This window comes from Centroberyx affinis, unplaced genomic scaffold, assembly GCF_046629955.1.
Source record: "Centroberyx affinis isolate AG114_WGS23_722 - 3 ecotype Tasmania unplaced genomic scaffold, CSIRO-AGI_Caff_v1 ptg001169l_1, whole genome shotgun sequence".
NCBI classification, from domain to species: domain Eukaryota; kingdom Metazoa; phylum Chordata; class Actinopteri; order Beryciformes; family Berycidae; genus Centroberyx; species Centroberyx affinis.
The window spans coordinates 74,979-95,421 of record NW_027279700.1 but is presented as its reverse complement, the minus strand read 5'-3'; the positions used below and the strand labels follow the sequence as shown (position 1 = coordinate 95,421).

Genomic DNA, 20,443 nt, shown 5'->3' with positions numbered 1-20,443 from the left:
CTGGCAGGCAAGGGACACAGTGCAGCGTTGAATGGCAGTCGGGTGAACAATATCAATCATTTTCTCTGGTACAAATATGGATTGATTTTTCAGTCTTCAGCTTGAAACTGCAAGAATTACATGAAGGTACAGAGAGGTATAGGCAGGTTGAAATTCATGCCCAGATGAATACGAATATACTGAACTACAAGTGTACATTGTAGAGATGTGTGTTAGATGATACAAAACACGACAAGGGGAGGGAAAACAAAGTGAAGCTCAGTCAATTTATTGATTCATGGAAAATAATATATCACATCTTTACATTTTTAAGATACCTTCAGAAGTTAACAGTCCATTACCATTTCCTTCCCAACATTTCAATCAAGGGTAACCAATTAAAATGACTCAAAAACAAAGCAGTAGCTAAGTTTAGAGCTTTGAGGAACTACTAGGTACCTCAACTAACTCGCCTATTAAAATCAGCCAACTGTTCAAAAACCTAATACTCAAACCAACCCCATTGCTAAAGGATTAACCTTGCTACACCCAAGTTCATCCCATCATCATCCAATTCTACTGACCCATTTGAAATATATCACCCCGCGCCAAAAGAAGTATTTGTGAATATATATGTATTCTGTTCAGTAGAACAGCAAGCAGATTGAAGTTTGAATCACTGAACTACAAAGTGAGGATCAGACACCAACAAGGACGAGAAATGAGTGAGACATGAGTTGTTCTAGCAGCAGCAACAACAGCAAAATTTGGTTTCTTTTTTCTTCTTTTAGAACAAAACCTTTTTAAATATCGATATGGTTTACACCAAAGTGCAAATATATGTTTGTACTGTATGTATGTATATATACTAAGTATATTTATAATATTTCTAATTAACTACAAGTTGTCTTGCAAGAAGGTTGAGGCGTTTAGAGTATTATGGCACATTTCAAAACCAAAGAGAAAACATGTCACAGGTCATATACTACAACAATAGGCAATGCAAACTTTACGATACACTAATATATATAGATATATTTTGTGACCAAAGTTTGTAATTAATACATTAATATTTGATAACACGTTTAAAAAGCATTACATCAATATTGTATCATCAGGATATCAGTTTGCAGATTAAATGTCTTTACTGCAGTCCTCTCACGTGTTTTCATAATTATCATCATCATCCTGAAGCTATACAACATACTACGCCGCCTCCAATCAGTGCTGCAGGGAAAGTAAAGCCCACGATCAAAAACAAAGGACAACATCCCATCCCAGAAAGAAAATGACAAGATAAAAAGAAAAAGAAAACCCAACCATTCAGCGCTTTTCTATCTTCTGTTCCTGCCCAAACTGTTCAAGGTTGGAAGAATACGAATCTCCAACCTAGCACCAATGCAACATCTTACACTGTAACTTTTTTTTCTTGCAATAACCAATAGTGACACAAATTTTACAGATATATAGCTATATATTAATGTATATACCTCCAGTGTGTACACAATCTGACCACTACCTCTGATGAGATCAGACCCACCTTGTTGTGACAAGAGACTGCCACAGAAAGGGTGCATGCAAGAAGAGTACGAGAACCCAATTCAGTATTAAGAGAATCAGAACTGCCATTGGTGCAATGTCAATTTTCTTTTTTTGAGGGGTATTTGCTTCTCTGAACGATCTGTGGCATGGGTTCCTATCCCTCTGCCTCTTCAGCGTTGCTCTTTCCTCTAATTTAGTCAGGAGCTGGGTGACTCAGCAGGATCTTGGTCTGGAGTACAGGGCTTCGGCCCACTTAAAGCTTGGTCCATTAACTTCTCTAGGGATTATTCTGTTGGTGTAGGCTAAACAGATACCTTAGAAGTAGTTGGATGTATCGAAGCACAAATTGCAGAATTCAATAGATACTGATATTTTTGGGGGGGAAGTTTTGTGTTTCTAGTTTGATAATTGTTCAGGGTTTTTTGTTTTTTTGTTCTTAAAGACAGAGATCTTAGGAGGACAAGCAACGTTAAGGGAGAAATGTGAGAGCGCTCCTCACTTGGCAGTCATCATCTGGACAAACTCTGTAGAAAAAGAACAGAAAAAGGAAAATAAGGCAGGTATAACAACAGTGAAGAATTTGGTAGCTGTCAATGCTTTCAGTACAAGACATTCATATCAGATGTGAAAGGCTGCTGTAAAGGCTATGTAGCATTTGACCCATTTTCCTGCTTTCTTTTGAAAGCAAAACTAAGCAAGGCATCAATACAAAATAGGTTTCTTGCTCTCCAAGGATTATGGTGAAAACATAAAAGTGAGTGACTGCCTCTGTGTCAATACAGGCACTGGCTGAACATGACTGACAAGGCACAAAATGGGTGGACAGTGAAAATGAGAGTCGACTGGATAAGAGAAAAAGAATACACATGCAGTTTGGGGGCTGTGTTTAGCGTGTCACCATCCATCATTTTCACATCTGCAAACTGTAAAAAGGGAATGACTATGGGGCTGTTTAGTGTATCAGGTAGTGTATTCAATTATTCAAGAGGGAGGAGAAAGGTGAAGGAGGCCACAGGACAAAGAGGAGGGTATGTGAAATGTCTCCAGCAAATGGAAGAAAGCAGATAAAAAGGGGAACACCTCACCCTCGTAGTTGACCTGCCCATCTCCATCAATGTCAGCCTCACGGATCATTTCGTCCACCTCCTCGTCAGTGAGCTTCTCCCCTAGGTTGGTCATGACGTGCCGTAGCTCTGCTGCACTGATGTAGCCGTTACCATCCTGCAGGGGGCACCAAAAGAAACTTTGTTGTGCTCAATGGACCATTACTAATAGTTAAAGTGGAATACCACTGAAATCACTTCCTGTGTCCCTAATCCTATGTCCTACAACAGCTTGGTCAGTATTGCTGAACATTCACTATTGTTTCCTCATGCCACAACACTAGAGAGGAGTTTACTCTGCCTCCTAACTGTGTGGTCGAGTAAACCTACAGCTTCATAGAGAACAAGGCAACAAACATTAAAAAGTCATTTCCATCTGTCGACTGCCTCTACACAGGTCAGAAACCAGTCTCGGCAGTAAGCATCTTTATCACCAAGATTTTCTGATAATTATAACTCCTCAGATAAAAAACATTACACAAATAGACGTAAATCCCTAACTGTCAACACAACACATTCCTATCCGAGTACTTGGCATCACATCTTCATTCTCCCTCTTAAGCCCCAGGTTACCCGGCACTCCTGGCACTAACTGCCTGCTCTGTGCCAGCGTAGGGCCCCGACAGCAGATTAGCATGGTTGTGGCCTGCCTAGCTGACATGATTGGGTGTTACGTGGTTCTGGCATTGCCCAACTTACAGCAACAAATGGGAGCTGTCAAACAGCAGGGGAAAGTTGAGTCAACCAAGCAGGCTTAGCCATAATAAATAAAACATGGGAGATTCAAGTAGGCTAAGCTTCACCACCATTCACTGTGTATAGAAACTATAGGGGAGCTGACATTCATCGCTTGCTTACAGTGACAATATGTCAAAAACAAACGTACTCAGTCAAATACAACAGGAGTAACCACAACAAACATGTTAGCAACACATATACAAGAAGAAAGTTAAGAAAGTTTTGGAGTACCATCTTGAATGCACCCTGAAAGTTTTTCATGCATGTATGCAGCAAAACTGATGATTGCAGTTTCTTAGATTTACTTAACTGAAACAAACACAGAGTTCAGGTGACAGTTGCATATATACATAACAGCCTCACAAGATGCAGACTTGGCTCTTTTAAGCAAGGTGCCGCTCCATTGTTTACATACCAATACATGACCACTCCTTTCATTTTTACCCTTATGCTGGTTAACTGCAAGAAAATGACATTATGCGACTGGCAATCATGCCTTGGCTATTTTTTTTTTTTAAATCAGTAAGGTAAAAAAAAAAGAAGCAAGCCTCTTTTGCTGTGTTTAGAGTAACCACTCACCAGCTTACTTTAATGTCAAAATGCAGTGTTTCTCTGAAAAATACACACAGGCTTGCAGGTCTGCGTATATGTTTACATAACACAAGCAAGCATGAACTTTTCTGACATTATTCAGCTGGGGCTGCAAGGTGTAAGCAGTAAGAAATTTAAGTCCCGTCAATGAGCTCTTCCTATTAGCTTGTGAGTCAGATTACAGCTCAGTAATAAGTCCCTGTGGCCAACTTCATTCTCAGCTCCCTGTCAAACAAAGCCTTCCTCTAAGCCATACTGTTCAACCCATTAAGATGGTGGCATACTCTAGTTTAGAGAAACACAGTATGAGGATGAGATATAGTCAAACCCTGAGGAAGAAGTCTATACTGTGTACAACCATTAAGATAGCCAAGGCAGAGAAAGATGAGAATTCAATGAAGAACAGCATTATGAGTACAACCTGAATCAATGCAAGTAAAGGGAGGTCATTTCAATTCGGCATAATAAATCATCTGAAATCTGTAATATGTAAAATATCTCTCACTCACTCTCCTTTTTCAAACAGCAAAAGGAGATTGTGGAAATTCAGGGTGAAATGTCCTGATAGGTCTGCTCTATAAACAAATTGATGACAAAATAACAAATTGATGCGTAATATCATTAAACTTAGTTCCTGAAGATGTGATTGAGTAGAATTAGTCCTAAAACATCAAATAGGCCGTAAAATAAAGTCAGAATGAAATATGAGTTTTCAACTTGTTAGCCAATTCTTCATATCATGGCTAATTCTCAAAATTTGTAACCGCTCAAGATTATGCACAAAGCATTTTTTTATTCTTCTGAACAGTCCCTCTCTGTGTCACGTCCCTCCCCAACATCCTGTTTCAACTGGAAATATGGTGAATTACGGAAGTAAGACCATCAAAATCATTTTCCTTGTGACTTTTATTCTCTGACAACAGAGAATGAACTTGTCCACGTTTCAAGGTTGTAGCAGGACTAAACCTATTCCACAGAGTGCAAATTTTCTTTAAAAGTTAAAGGCAAAGGAATTCATTACATGAAGTGGTTTGAACCACAAGAGTAGCGAGCCCTCACCTGGATTCAACAGGTACACTATATGTTTTGATCTGTGGCAAAAACAAGGAGTTGCTAATTTACAGAGGGGAAGCTGGTAACGGTTCTCAGTCCATGCATTCATACTGTACCTTGTCAAAGACTCTGAAGGCTTCTCTGATCTCCTCCTCACTGTCTGTGTCTTTCATCTTCCTGGCCATCATGGTCAGGAACTCAGGAAAATCAATTGTACCGTTACCTAAACAGACACACACAGACAGAAAGAGGCGGAGGGTAACCGTTAATTATTTTTACTGAAGTAATTATTCTTTTTGTAATTAAGTTTTGAGTCATTTATATTACAGCATTTCAATCTTAGAGGACTTAATACTTTTATGCCACTAAATATGCTAACAAATACCCTACTTTTTACATAACTTCCTTAACAGATTCAGTTACTAGGTTCTTGTATGCACAAGTACAAGAATCAGTACAAGTACAGATTCTGTTCAGTCCAACAGTGTCATATAAACCTAATCAAATCACAATTTATTCGACTGTGGCTTCCTAGTTGATCAGCTGCCTTAATGTCTTCTATGGAGAAAGTAACAGTACAGTAACATTGCCCTACTTAGCTTTCTAGTAAACATGAACTGTACAGTTACCAAATCATAACTTTTAACATTACGTACTTACACTATATCATATAAATGTATACGCACTGCTTATATAACAATGTGCACTATTATAAAACACCAGAGTATGTGTTGTCTTATGATCATGATCACTATATAGCACTGTATCGCAGCAGACCACACAGGATTGTGGGAGTTTTGTGAAAATTTGCAAAGTGTGAAGATGCAAAAACAACTTTGACTTCCTTTTATTAAGCAGATACTGCTCATTAAAGAACACATATGAATTGCATAAAATTATTTTGTAAACCACGATTCAGTTTGGTAAAGGGGCGACTCTTCCTGCAATCACAGATTACTTCATGACATTGACTGAATTGTGCAAGACCGAAGAAAAGGTCAATTTTGTTTTAGGGGATTGACCTTTAATTAGGATCAAAACATTCAGAATAGTAATATACTTGTCAAAACAGCCACCAATGTCAGAGATGGTATAGTTAACACAGAACTGCTGTTGTCAGTGATGGGTCTGGTTGGTGTGAGTGGAAACATCAACACACATATCTGAAATATGATGCTGGTGGAAACCGGAGCCACACTGCCAAATGATATACAGGCTCAAAACACACACTCCGGTTACTCAGTAATAATTTGAGCAATAAAATCCTGGAGACTCATGTAGCTATATCAGGTACTAGAAGTGCACCAATAGCACCTGTAGTATTGAAATTGATGCTGATTCAGCTCCAAGTACTCGTACTAGCAAATGAAGCTGTCCCGATACGGATGCAACATGCACTTTGGTGCAAAACAAAACTTTTCCAGCAAGAGGAAAAATGCAGCACAGCATTTCTTCGAACTTGGTGAAGGTGATTCTAAATGCACCAAGTTGAGGTGTTTTCTGCCTTCAAAATAAAAGGGTGAAATCTGTCACCATCATTTTTGGAAAGAAAGAATAATTAAGTGATGTTGTAATAAATATATACTGTGAGCAGGAAAAACAACAACTGTATTTTCATAGGGTTAGGGTTAGGTTAGGGTTAGCTTACTATAGATTAAATATACTCTTTATATCCACTTAGGTACTTTGTACAACTCAAAAAAACATTCAAGTTCACACACACATAGTTCGTCAATAAGAGTTTTATTCCAATTTTTGACGTCAGCATTTTTTACTCTGGCTGGCTTGATACTGGCAGGTGAACCAACATGAAAATGTTGTCATTTGTATAAAAAGTGGATATTTTGATCAAATGAATAAATATATGCAAATGATGCAGTTGTTCCTGTAATTGTTAATAGGCCAATACTAGATAGCATGAATGACTATTAATTGAGTAGTACTTGTATTGGTACTGTGGTGTATGCTCACAGAACATGTTACTGTGTACTGCGGGCCTGTTGCAGATGTATGTGTCATTAAATCATTCCATTTAAATTGTAGGGATTTTCAAGTTCGTAAGAGTGAATTTTCTTATAGTTGTGTGTAGGCCTGTCAACCTCACCATCAGCATCCACCTCATTGATCATGTCCTGCAGCTCTGCCTCAGTGGGGTTCTGTCCCAGAGAACGCATCACAGTCCCCAGCTCCTTGGTGGTGATGGTGCCATCACCATCCTTGTCAAACAGCGAGAACGCTTCCTTGAACTCTGTTTGGATACATTTACAGAAACGGCACAGGTAGTGCGGTGTGAGCAATCACAAAAACGCATTACTTTGCCCTACAAATAGGCAAATATATAAGTTATAGTTAAGTACTACGGTAAAGAGACATTTCACTTTGGCAGAACACTGGCACTATTAGCACACTTGCATGCATGAGTTTATGAAGAGATAACCATCAATACTAACCCTGTCCACAAGGTTAATCATCTCCATTTTAGAAACCTTTAAATACTTAAAAAACACTATGTTTCAAAGCAATTATTCTACTTTTAACTCCACGAGATCTAACAACATGGTTTCTATTGTTCTTGTAGCATTGAGGGACTACATAATACCTAACGGAAATACCTAATAGTGTACCAAATAAAATGTCTGCTCAATGCATTTGTGTACCTCTTGTACAACACAGAGCGATGGTACAAACGACCCAAACGAGGCTCAGTCATGATCTAGACAATAGAGTAGCCTGACTAAAAGGGCTGGTGCATGACTCCTTGCAGTAACACGGTGGAACCTGTAAATGGAGTGGAACCTGTAAATGCTCACGACTGCACTAACCTGTGATTGCTTCCTCAGAGCATCGCTAATAATCATGATTAATAATTGTGATCACTTTATCTAGCAAAATAATCAGGATTATCATTTTAGCCATAATTACGCAGCCCCACTTTAATGTAACCTGTCATGCTCACATGGCTCAGATCAGTGGTTCTCAGTCCTGGTCCTGAGGACCCAGAGCTCTGCTGGTTTTCATTTTAGCCATCTAATCAGACTGATTTACAACTGGGATGCCAGGTGAATGTAATTAACTAGCTGGTAGGGTAGAAAACCAGCAGTACATGCAACTGAGGAGCTGCAATTGAGACCTAAAACCTAACTATGTTATCTATGGTTAAGGGAGTACTCACCAGCAATCTGCTCCTCAGTCAGTTGGTCAGCCTGTTGAGGAAAGTGTAACAAGGTTATTTGCAGTTGCAGCATTTGAGCCAGGGTGATATTTTAGGCAGGTCAACAGAAAACAATAATATTGGCTGCTTTACGTATAGTAATAGAATAGGATTCTTATTGATTGACATGTTGCCAGTTTAAATTAATGTCTTGTTGACCCTAGACTGCTGTGTTAATTTGACAAAGGAAATGATTTTCTACAATCCTTATGTAACAGGGTAGGCTATATTAGGTAATTCAGTTCAAATCCTCCTAACACATAAGATTCTGGCTTCTGAAAACAGCGATTTCTTAAATGAGGTTCAGGTTTAAGTATATAGACTAGCTTGTATTTTATAAATGAAAGTTGAATGTGTTCGTACACTGAAGTGATTCACAAATACCAATACTCACAAATAAAAGAAACAGGCTATTGCAGACAGACATTTAGGCCTACACCTCACTTTGAGGAAATAGCTCAATATTTCTCTACAAATCAAAAAGCAAACTAACTAAATCTCATCTGTCTAATTATGCCATTTAAATCTTAAGTCACTGCAGACAGAAATGATTTCCTGTTTCCTACTGAATCAGGCCACATTGAAAAGCTGAATGTGATTCTGTGCACAACATGATCACACTATAACACTTTACATAACACTTTATTCAATGATTTTCTGCTTGTGTAGAATGCATTTAGGACATTACTTCATTTGGTAGACTGATGAAATTTTTATTGTTTTATTAAAGCAGACAGTAGGAGGGCATACTGAGTAGGTAGACAGTCCTTCAACTGGAAGGCTCGGGTTCAAGCCCCCGTGACAGCAAGCACCCACTGATCTATCTGGAAAGCATTCATCTAACAGCTTATGAAGAGCTCCAGGACATTAGGATGTCAGGAATAAACAGAAAAAAAGAATTCAGCCATTTGAAAATGATTTTGCCTTTATCAGAAAGGACTTTTATTCCTGGCCTGTATTCTCTCATGGCCTTTGTGAAGACATGAAATTGCTTTAGTATTGTTTCTGAGGGAAAAGGATAAATCACATTTTCAGAGACTTGACTGCAATTTGAAACTGATTCAACCAAAGAGTAAAAGTAGCACTACCAGAAGCAGCATCTTAGCTACTGCATCACTGTTGAACACATTGACTCCGGTGATGTCCAATGCACCTTTGGTTAGTGCGCCCAATGGGGTGCACTAACCAAATTCTTGCAGGACATTCCATTTATTAGGGGGTAACTAGCACAGTGGTGTGGATCAAACCTTGCAGTTGTATACAATGTTAGAGATGGGGAAGGTGACGTTTACCCAGCCACGTTCTTAAAGGAAAATAGGCCTTCTTGAGTGACTGACTTCTGGTTGTTTGAATATAAAAAATACATGTGCTTATATGTATCATATCAGACACCAACTCACATGCTTTATATTATAGAAGGATAACATTTTTAAGCTTTGGCTTTTGTTTGCATCGTGGGCATTCAGGGAAAATCACCCTAAAGCAAAATTCACTTACACAGAGCTCTACAATTTGACCATTTTGCTTGCATATGTGACCAAAATTTGCACTGTGCAATCTGGAAATAAAATCAGAAAGTGGGGCTGCACCCTAATTCACAACCACATAGATTCACCAAATCTAGTGTCAAGTATGGACACTTATCCACCCACAGGACGTGATGAAAGAAACTTAAGAGCGTAAATTCATGCTGTATCCTTAACAGCAGCGAGCAAGCACTCCTTCCAAAGAAAGCTGGACTCGCCAACATCAGATCTTTTGCCACTATTGTCCCTTTGGTATTCCTTAGTAGAACGCGATCACAGAGCAGCCGGGAACGTACTCATGACACTGTATGCAGTTTACTGAAGTCACATCACATGATTTCTGGGTACTGAAGTTAAACATTTTTTGCTGCCATCTGCAGTCACTAATGTGCAAAGTCTAGCTTTAAATTTTGGAGCACTGATGTGACTGCATGTTCTCTGTGCAACTTATTTAGTGCCAACAATTAAATGCCCTTTCTCATCATCTGTCCTGCCCTAACTAATCAAACAAACATCAGCTTATGTTTATTTGCCTCAATTCTAAGTGAAGTTAGTTAAGTTCAAGTTGGTTGACCATAATGTCTTGTAGCCTACATCTTCAAACCATTTTTGCAGATCTGCTCAACAGAGTGAAAGAGATGAAATATTCAACTGTCTATTGTGTGCACCGGGAATATTCTTAAGAACAACTAGCCTACACGTATAAAACGGATTGAATTTCCTAATAATAGCACCGTTATTGCACTGGAAGGATGGATTTTAACTAGGGGTGGATGATATATTGTTTGCAATAACATCAGAATTAAGATGCCTGCGAAATACCATGCATCATTATTGAGTATTAAGCATGACCATGTGCAACCATGAGTACGAATCCAGTCACACAACAAGATAAGTGATGTTACCCGCCAAAAAGAAGACGCGACAGCAACCTGTGTTTCCGTAGAACTCGCTGAACAAGACTTCAAGGCGGTTTGGATTTGATCACCCCAGTGTGAGATGTGGAGAGAAGTCTGACTGATGCAGAAATACAAGGCTCCTCATTAAAGACCGTTAAAAAAGGGCCAGCTGGAGAGGAGTTTGTATCAGCTAGCCTATATTAAAAATGAATCTTGGAATACATATTTGTCATTAGGTTTTGTCATGACGACTGCAGGCAGGTAGGAGCTCCACCCCTCAATAATTTGCTAATTAAACAAGATACGCTTGGTATTTTGGATGGCAAGTGATTCATAGATCAGTCATGTGATGCAGGTACTGTCACAAAATTAAAAAACACTTGATGTTACATCATCAGATCAGTTCTTATGATTGGACAAATTACAGATCACCAATCGCCCTATTTCGAGTGCATATTGGCCGATTTCAATCAGTGGCTGATCAACTGGAGCATCTCTAGTTTTTATAACACAGATAGGGCTGGGCAATAAATCGATTTTATCAATTAATTCGATCAAGCCCCACCGCTTGCCTGAGCTTCCACAATTGATTACAACGCCCACCGAGATTTCCCCTCAGACACAAACACAGTATCAAGGTGGCAGCACACGCTTCTACAAGTGAGGAGCTCGTTTGGAAGTGGTTTGGTTTTGCAACGTCCAACATCGAGCGAAGGACTGTCCGTTGTAAAGTTTGTCTGAAGTCTGTGGCAACTAAAGGTAGCAGCGCGACAAATTTATTCCAGCATCTCCGACAGAGGCAGCAGCCGACTGGGAGAAGTGTGCGGCACTGCGAGATGCACGAGCTAGCGGCAGCCCCCAAACGGCTGCTAAAAAACAGGTAACATTAGCAGCATTTTCCTGTGGTATGCCACGTGACAAGAAGGAGCCCCGGTGGAAAGAATTACAGATGTGCTGGTGTTTCATGTGTTTTCATACACTTAGTTTGTTTTTAAGAAAAAAAAATTGATTAAAATTGTAAATCTGGTGTAGGTGTGAAAAAATCAGAGATTTTATTTTTAGGCCATATCGCCCAGCCCTAAACACAGCCATTGCCAAAAACACTTAACTAGGCAAACAAGCCTTCTTAAGAACTAAGCAGTTAGGCTAAATGATAAAGTCCAACAAAATATAAAAGGTAGCCTTTACAGAAAACATCACAGATTTCTTCAATCATAGTGAATTTAGCCTACAGCATGGAATTATTGGAATGTGCCTTTACACACGCACTCTGTCTCGAATTTGTGTTATGTCAACATGTCCATGTAGCACAGACAAAACTGTCAAATCTATTGGAGATTTTGCTTTTTACATGATGAGTTGGACCTACTGTCTCGGTTAGAACATTATACAAAGGCATTGGGTCGTCACACTTCTGGTGAGCCCAGCTGATCTCAGTACTGTTTAGGTGCTGTAGGTAGCAAGATGGACTCAAAACTGAATTTGAGGATGCTCCGTCAAGTTTTAAGTGTGCTGCGTGGCAGCATTTTGGGTTTCAAATTAAAGAAGCAAACAGCATGTATTGTAAGAGAGGTAACACTAGCAACGCGCTGCACCATGTATAACATCACAATGAAAAACTCCAGTCTTACATCCTGTCTGGACTGCATTAGCATTACTAAAGGAGGTCTGGTAAATTTTTACTGGGGTGATTTAGTGTTTTCAATCCAATGCTACCAGGCAGATAACCTACTTGTTACATCAATATCCAAAACCATTTCAATGTCACTATTGTTTTAAAGGTATGTGCGTCCTCTAATTATAAACACCCACAATTATTCATCCCACCCACTGAAGTCTTCATCCTCCTCATCACACTATTGTTCTAAAGGTATGTGAGTAATCATATGTGTGAAATTAGTTTCGCTGGAGTTTTGATGCTGCTCACTTGATCAAAGAAAAATGCTCCAGCCATCTAAGTGTTTAAAAGTGTGCTAGAGGGAGTGACATTCACATCTGGCCACCAACATCCTGTAGCCCAAGGCCCAAGCTTCTGGCTTAATATGGGGTATTTTGTGTGGCAAAACACTGTCCCTTTACTTTCCAAATTGATTTTTTTTTTTTTATTCTGAAAATGTAGGCCTTTAAAGTGCAAATATTTAGGGAAAGTCATGGAAGGATGAGACCTCTGCATTTACAATGTTGCAGAAATTTCAATTTAAAATCTCAGTGACCAGTGGCATCATCTTGAATACGATGAAAGGGGTGGACAATTTTGTAGGCCTAGTGAGGGACAACAAATGCAACAGGCGTCATTGTGGAAACTACCAATACAGATCTATGCCTATGCAAATACAGAGCAGGACATCATATGACAGCTGGACCTAACCTATCAGTGCCTATTACTTACCTACAGAGACTATACCTATTAGGGATGTTCACGAAAAATCGATGATCGATTTATTGTTTATTTTGTATCACGTCGATTAACCTTAATGACTTAAACAAGTTTTTGAATTGCGTCATCGCAGTCGGTTATTCCAACCGCGCAAATGACCATAAAACCGAAGTGGAGGGCTACTTGCAAGAAATCCCTCCACCACTTGATACGAATCCACTGGACTGGTGGAAAGCCAACCAAGTACGATTCCTGAAGCAGACAACACTGACGCAGCGGTACATCTGCATCCCCGGGACCTCTGTCCCGTCAGAGTGCGTCTTCTCTGCCACTGGGCTGTAGGTGAACAGACGGTTCATAATGTGGTGCGTTACTCTGGAGAATTTTTAATTTCCTTTCGAGTTTGGAAACGTTATTTCAGTCGGACTAATATGGGAATATGAGAATGCGAGATAAGAATGTGGCAGGATTTTACAAGCCATAACTCCAATAATGTAGCCTCAGCCTACAAAATAATAATCTCATTTTGTGTTTTATGATTATAGCCTCCATTCTGCTTCAATATGCTTATCAGTCACGTTTTTTGTCTGGATAATGCTTTGATTTGAAGTGTGTGATGTGGCGTGTGTGTGTGTGTGTTGGGAGGAGGGGGGGAAGATTTATAACATGTTTCGGCCTGACAAACATGGATATGTGATTATTAACTTGTGTACAAATTGATCAAGATTTTTTTTTAAATGTGCATCCCTAATGCCTATAGATGCATAGCAATAAAATCTTGTTAATGTATTGTTTGTATCCACTGATGTAGATAATTGGCTTTTTTAGGAACACTGCGAATGGAATTGATTGCTGCATCTTGTATTCTATCCTTTTTCAATCTGAAATGCATCAGGCTTGATCAATCTTACGATAAATGACTTGTCAAAAGGATCCCAAACTCTGGATTCTCACGTATATTGCTGGGGTGAAATGTGTACCTATTTCTTTGGGGTTTTTTTTTTAAATAAGCAACTTTGCATATATGCCCTAGGACTATTTAATATGACCCCACCATGCTAAGAATAGGGTGCCAAGGTTATAACTACCTGCTGCTCCAAGAGCACTTTTACCTTTTATAACTTGTAATAAAACATGAGTAATTGAGCCTATTACGATCAGACACCAAATCACCTTTAAACTTAATCTGAAACTTCTTTCTGCCATCCTCATATGAGGTCTTATCAGGCCTGTGTGAGTCAGTCAACATGCTCACTTCAGGCTGAGGAAGTGTGATGAGGGACGGGTATAAATACTCCACTGCCCGAAATACACACGCCTGCTATAATTAGTGAGACACGAACAGGGTCGCCAATGTAGCACACTGAATATCACCGCCACTAACCACCACTTTGTATCTTTTTATTGAACAGATGTGGGGGCTTGGTTGGCCAACTGTTGCTTGTGAGTGTGTGTTGCTTTATATCTGTGTCCTATTCCTTTTTCATATAGTCAAGGTATGATTCTCAGATAACAACAAAATAATTGACATGATCAGAGATAACAAGAACTTAACATTGTGCTATGGAGCAAACCTCACCGGCCTGCAATCCTAGGGTGTTGCTGTTAAATAAGTGATTCGATCAGTTGATGATGTCATGTGACCATACAGCCTGGGGACTCATTTTAAACAAGTACGACCAAAAGCAGCATTGAAACTCATGTAACGCCACAGCTAATGCAACTAATAAAGAAAATGTTGAATTACACCGAAAAGAGCCAACACCCATGACTTGACACTCAACAGTGCCTGGCTCTCAAAGATGGGAGAGGTGAGAATACAGACTAAGAATAACAAAAAAAAACATGTTTCCATGAGCGCTTACTCTAGTCTACAGGCAAAAGATACATGCTTTTCTAACCAAATCCTTGCCTTTGCAAAACCAAACAGATTAAATCCAACATTTCTCTAGCCCAGGGTGGTTACGCCATGTGTTCCTCCGGTCCATTTCAATGAGTCACCATGGGGAGAGGAGAGGGGGAAGGTAAGGAGGAGGGAGGTAAGGAGGAGGGAGAGACAGACTGCAGAGTATCCACTCTGTCCATTGCCAACCAATTCAATGGTGCTGAAGCAAGCAGTGTCTGGATCAGAGCACAGCACAGTTCAGTGTTACAGGATTTAAAAAGGCTGCGGTGTAAAGTGCTGAATAGCTAAGGAAAATAGTACTGCTGGCTTTCTACTCCATCAGAAAATAAGAGATCCTTTAACACTGTTGCATGGACAGAAGAGGCAACCACATGGGTTGGAGATGAAATCTTTTTTTATCATTTACAGTCTAGACAGATAAATATTATTTGGACATTATGCAACTGGTTAGGATGCTGTAACCTGTTCCACATTTCCTTGCTTGACAGATGGCAATATCTATCAGAGAAAATGTGTATAATCTATTGGCAGAAAACAAAGAATACAGACTCGTGGTAAGGGCCCAGTCCTGTCCACAAAAACAACAATTGTGAGAGATAAAGGACGAGGCACGGGGGACAGAGATGCATTTGTCCCGCAACAATAAGACCTTTTTAGAATTCGCATTCCTTTTTTAGCGCGTGCACTGCGGGTCCTGACAGCCTACTGCACCAAGCATGGTTTGGTTCAATGCGGGGGGAAGGGAGGCGTATGGTAGAGAAAGGGGCGAGGAAGGAGGGGTGGCAAAGAGGATCATTCAGGAGGAGCAGAATGCGGTCCAACGTTGTGGTGCAATACGCAACAGAAGAAGAGATGCTGTCATGTCTCGTTGCGAGAACACATCGGTTAAAATATTAAAAACACCAGCTTCAAAAACTTCACGTCAAATTTGGGTAGCAGTTGTTTCCAATGGTGATCTGAATACAAACCCACAATATATTGTGAGCTGAATTATTATGTAATCGCAATCATGGCAACAACCGTATTCGCTTGTTGCGCATGCCACACTACACTCAAAACACACTGCCGCTGTGCCTTCGAGAGGTAGGTTACATTACTGCACAGGCTGCACCAACTTGTCATGTGGGATGCGAAAAGGGTAGTTACAGCAGGCTAGTTAGTGAGATGACAGCTATCTTGTAACGAGGTGGGCTTCAAGCTAACGGTGGAAGATCTATTTTTATACAGCAACCCTTTCACCACCACGCCCACTTTCGATTCAAAGCTAAACGCTGCAAACCTTGATTCGGGCATTGAGGCAGAAACTAAAGCATTTCAGTATTTGCAAACAGCAAAACAAACTAGCTAATTAACAGATACCATATTCCATGAGGGTGTCGTTTGCCCTCGTTCCTCTAGAACATGACGATCCAAGCTGCGCAGTTGATGGTTCCGAATAAAGAAAAAGGCTTCTGCCATCAACTGTTGCCAACACTGGCGTTAATTTAAAGGCCACAAAATGATTGTAAATACATGTTCGCCCTTCCTATTTGAGGTGTTCTGGAGTATTCTTGCTAACGGACAACAGCTGGCACACAACTTAGCTACCTCACGCTAACGTTAATGATACGTTTACTTTGATTGTAAAGTAACTTAGCGAGCTAGCTCTTCAAGTTTGGAGTTGGGTAACTAGCTGGCTTGGAAAGACTGCTTTGATGTCCACATTAACATTAAAATTGTTTAGTTAAGATAACTCGGTAGTTGTTATTCCGACGAAGACAGTCGCAAAAGCACTGCGATCGATTATGACGTTAACTAGCTATGAGGGCTGCTAACGTTAACGTTAGCCTGTACTCACCATTGTCCCGTTGAGTCTTCAGGCACCTTGGAGATGACAAAATATCTACCACCAGTTCTGGTAGGCGGTGTGGGTATTAGATAATTTTGTCAAATCAAACCCTTAAACGTTATTGAGCGTTATTGAAGTATTTATTCAAACAAGTTGGCGAGATGATGTGCCAATGTGGCGTTAGAGTTGCCCGGAAACCTCAATCCAGGGATGCCAGCGTGCCGTGCTACTTCATTTGTACTTTATCCCTCCGCGATTACATAGCCTTCCACGCAGCCGTCAATGCGTTATCTGGAGACTGCACACTGCACATATGGCACTTTATTAATTGTTATATATGTTCGTCACTGTACTTGCACTTACGATGCTGCAAGTCCATCCGCCGTTTAACAAAAAGCAAAACCCCGCTTCTTGGTGCACTATATGAAAGAAGCGCGCAAAGATACCGCACACTGAATCTCTCTCTCTCTCTCTCTCTCTCTCTCTCTCTCTCTCTCTCACACACACACACACACACACACACACACACTCTCTTTCTCTTTCTCTCTCTCTCTCTCTCTCTCTCTCTAACTCACACACACACACACGTATATACACACACGCGCATATGCACGCGTGCAGATGTTGAGTAGAATTAGTTCATTTTACTTCATTATCAATACTTATTTTCATCACTAATTTATTGTTTCAAGTAAAATATACAGTCCCGATAGATAGACAGATAGATAGATAGATAGATAGATAGATAGATAGATAGATAGATAGATAGAAAGGCAGGTAGGCACTTGGGTTCAGTTTATATTACAAAGGACAATGTCTCCATCTGTTGGAGTGCTTTGTTGCTCACATTAAAAGAAAATTAAAGAAGGAAATGCAATGATGCTTTTACATGCATTCACTTAACCATAACCCAATTGCACTAGGATCTTTTCAATTAGTGAGCATAAGGCTATGTGCGGTGGTGTGCAGTAGCCTATTATGTGGGATTCAGTATTATGTTGACGTAGCCTAAATAATATGATGACGCAAGCAGGCTTGCGCCACAATAAACCAAATATTTTTTCTCTCCCACTGAGGAGGATATTGGGAGGGTATACTGTATATTACAATACATACACAAAACATTGATTATACTCATGATAAAAGTGGCAGTGCAAGTGCATTTCAAACAGTGGCAATAAAAAATAAATTCCACTCCTATTTAAAACTGAACCTGGGCTATTGGAGAACACACAGACAACTAAGTATATCCTACCTTGCTGATGTCATACAGTCACCAAAAATAGACTACAATACTAATGTAGTAGGAACAATATCAATGCAGTACTCCCTCTTAGCTCTCGACACACCCCCACAGCATTAGACTGACTTCTCCCTGGTCCAGCCCTCCAATTAGCTTGTCAGGGTATTTAAGGCACCTGTGGGCTCATGGCTGCCATATTGGCCCCTCTTTGTGACTCTGAGGTAGGTCATGCAGTCATGAGGTTGTTTAAGGTTCTTTTTATGTACTCAATGACTGAGTTTTATTTTGTTTGTAATAGTCTCCTGTCTACCCGGTCGTACTGGTGTCTGCTGGCTGAGATTTGTGACTTAGATATGTTTTCCAACTGTTGGAATGTCCACAGCTGTTCTGTGAGCTAATATGGCTCCGTTTTATTTACTGGACTTGCTGCGAGAGTAACGCAGTATGAGAACTATGCTGTATGCTCCTTTTATTGTGTCATGTGGTTTCCTCCCTTCTGTGTTGCATCCTGTACCCCTCTTCATCCTGTATCCTGTGTAAACTCATTTTCTCATCCTCCTTATCATCCCTGTCTCAGAGTTCAGAGAGATAATCCCTGTCAAGGACTATAGGGGCTGCACATGATGTCTGATAACAGGAATGACCCCTGCTTTACTGAGGTCTGACTGGTCAGCTTGACCATAGGTATACATGTTGGGTGGTTCACTTTATTCTCAAGGCATGGATCATGTTAATTCATTCACTCTACATGTACTCTCTCCTCTATAAACTCTCATAAACCAGCAATCGATGTCACAGATTAATGTACTTATTCCACTGTTGAGCTCACAGGGACTTAACACTGCAGTGCAGTGGTACCCTCATCTCTTAAAGCTGCACTAAACGATTTTCCAACCACTAGAGGGTGACAGAAACCACAACACATTTGTAAATAAACCACAGCAAAGCTGCTGGACTACAGTGCCCCCAAAGGACAAACCTAGCGAAGGAGCGTGCATAACGGCTAATAGCTAAGATAAACGTACCTACGGAGAAGTCTCACCTGTTACCAGACCCGCTTTTCCAGATTTTGTTCCTGCTGAATGTCCCACAATGACAAGTGAAGAGGTAAGTAGCAAGTTTACTAGTTTATCAAGTTTACTCACTCGCTTCATCGATTCCGTACAGTACAAGTACAAGAGTACAGTACAAGAGTTTTTTCAGGAATGGGAGGGGGAGAGTGCCGCTTTTAAACAGCGAGGGAGGACACAAGCTAGTTTAAAAAAAATGAAAAGCTACATAATGGGCCAGGAGGAGCTTTGAGTCGGTTTTGACAACAAGCTTTAGAATAGAGGTGAAAACAGCAACACATCTGACCCACATATGTGGATATTGGTTTATATCATTACGTCTCAAGGAAATCTCCATATAGCACACATTAGTTTCAGGATTGGTTATAGGGTCTGAAATCGCTTCTTAGCAGTGGCCAATGTATAGCCTGATCTGTTACAAAAACATTGACTATGTGACACAGAAGATGAAGTTTGTTGCAGTTGCTTTGCTGTCAGTCAAATAAGGCAAGTCCAATTGAGCAATGCACCACGACAATGACCAACAAATAGCGTATTAAAGTCACAATGAAACAGGATTTTGAGAGCATCTTCCTTCCTGAATGTAATGTATTTCCTGGTGAAACAGGATATTGGGGTAGGATATGAAGTGGGCAGGGATCATTCAAAAGTGTTAACCAATGGGATATCAATTAAGGAGAGAAAGACGGTTTTATTTTATGGGCGGGGCAGAGGGGCAGGATTGTTCAAAAGTCTGTGATGGTTTTATTGGTTGAAATTATTATGCTGCCTCGTGGTACATGGTGAAGTCACCACTTGAGACTTCCTGTTTTTCAGTAGGTATTTTATTTTTTGGCTTTGTTAAATAGGTTAGGTATATTCTGGCCTGGCACATAAGTTAAGATGAAAAAAAGTCATTTTTCATTTCATTGTAACTTTAAACACCACTCCCATGTGATTGACTGACACAGCCTCATTATTATAGTAGCAGAAATACAGAAATAAACTAGAATGCAGTTCCTGGAAAAAATGCGTGGACTTGCTTTAGAGTACTGGTTGCTAGGATATATCTAGGTGGTTGTAGGTGGTTGCTAGGGTGTTTCTAGGTGGTTGCTAGAGTGTACTAGGTGGTTGCTAGGGCATATTAGGTGGTTGCTAGGGTGCTTCTAGGTGGTGCTATGGTGTTTCAAGTTGTTGTTAGGGTGTTCTAGGTGGTTGCTAGATTGTACTAAGTGGTTGCTAGGGTGTTTCTAGGTGGTTGCTAGGGTGTTTCTAAGTGGTTGCCAGGGTGCACTAGGTGGTTACTAGGATGCTTCTAGGTGGTTGCTAGGGTGTTTCTAGGTGGTTGCTATAGTGTTTCAAGTTGGTTGCTAGGGTGTTCTAGGTGGTTGCTAGGGT

General features: G+C 40.2%; 1 protein-coding gene across 1 annotated transcript; it reads right to left on the bottom strand.

Moving 5' to 3' along the window:
* Positions 1-252: 252 nt before the first annotated feature.
* calm3a (calmodulin 3a (phosphorylase kinase, delta)) lies at positions 253-17,015 on the bottom strand. The gene is made up of 6 exons (XM_071524237.1): positions 16,763-17,015; positions 8,179-8,209; positions 7,111-7,254; positions 5,123-5,229; positions 2,607-2,742; positions 253-2,045 (listed from the first exon to the last, which is right to left on the bottom strand). Exons 1-6 carry the CDS (start codon positions 16,763-16,765, stop codon positions 2,017-2,019), a joined length of 450 nt encoding a protein of 149 aa, XP_071380338.1. The 5' UTR covers positions 16,766-17,015; the 3' UTR covers positions 253-2,016.
* Between the last annotated feature and the right edge of the window lie 3,428 nt (positions 17,016-20,443).

What these genes read in the sequence shown, in the direction of transcription:
- calm3a (XM_071524237.1), bottom strand. An exon ending in GACTGAGGAGCAGATTGCTG is followed by an intron (nt 7,255 to 8,178) that starts GTGAGTACTCCC and finishes GTATCCAAACAG; the next exon opens with AGTTCAAGGAAGCGTTCTCG. An exon ending in TGGGCAGGTCAACTACGAGG is followed by an intron (nt 2,046 to 2,606) that starts GTGAGGTGTTCC and finishes CTTTTTCTACAG; the next exon opens with AGTTTGTCCAGATGATGACT.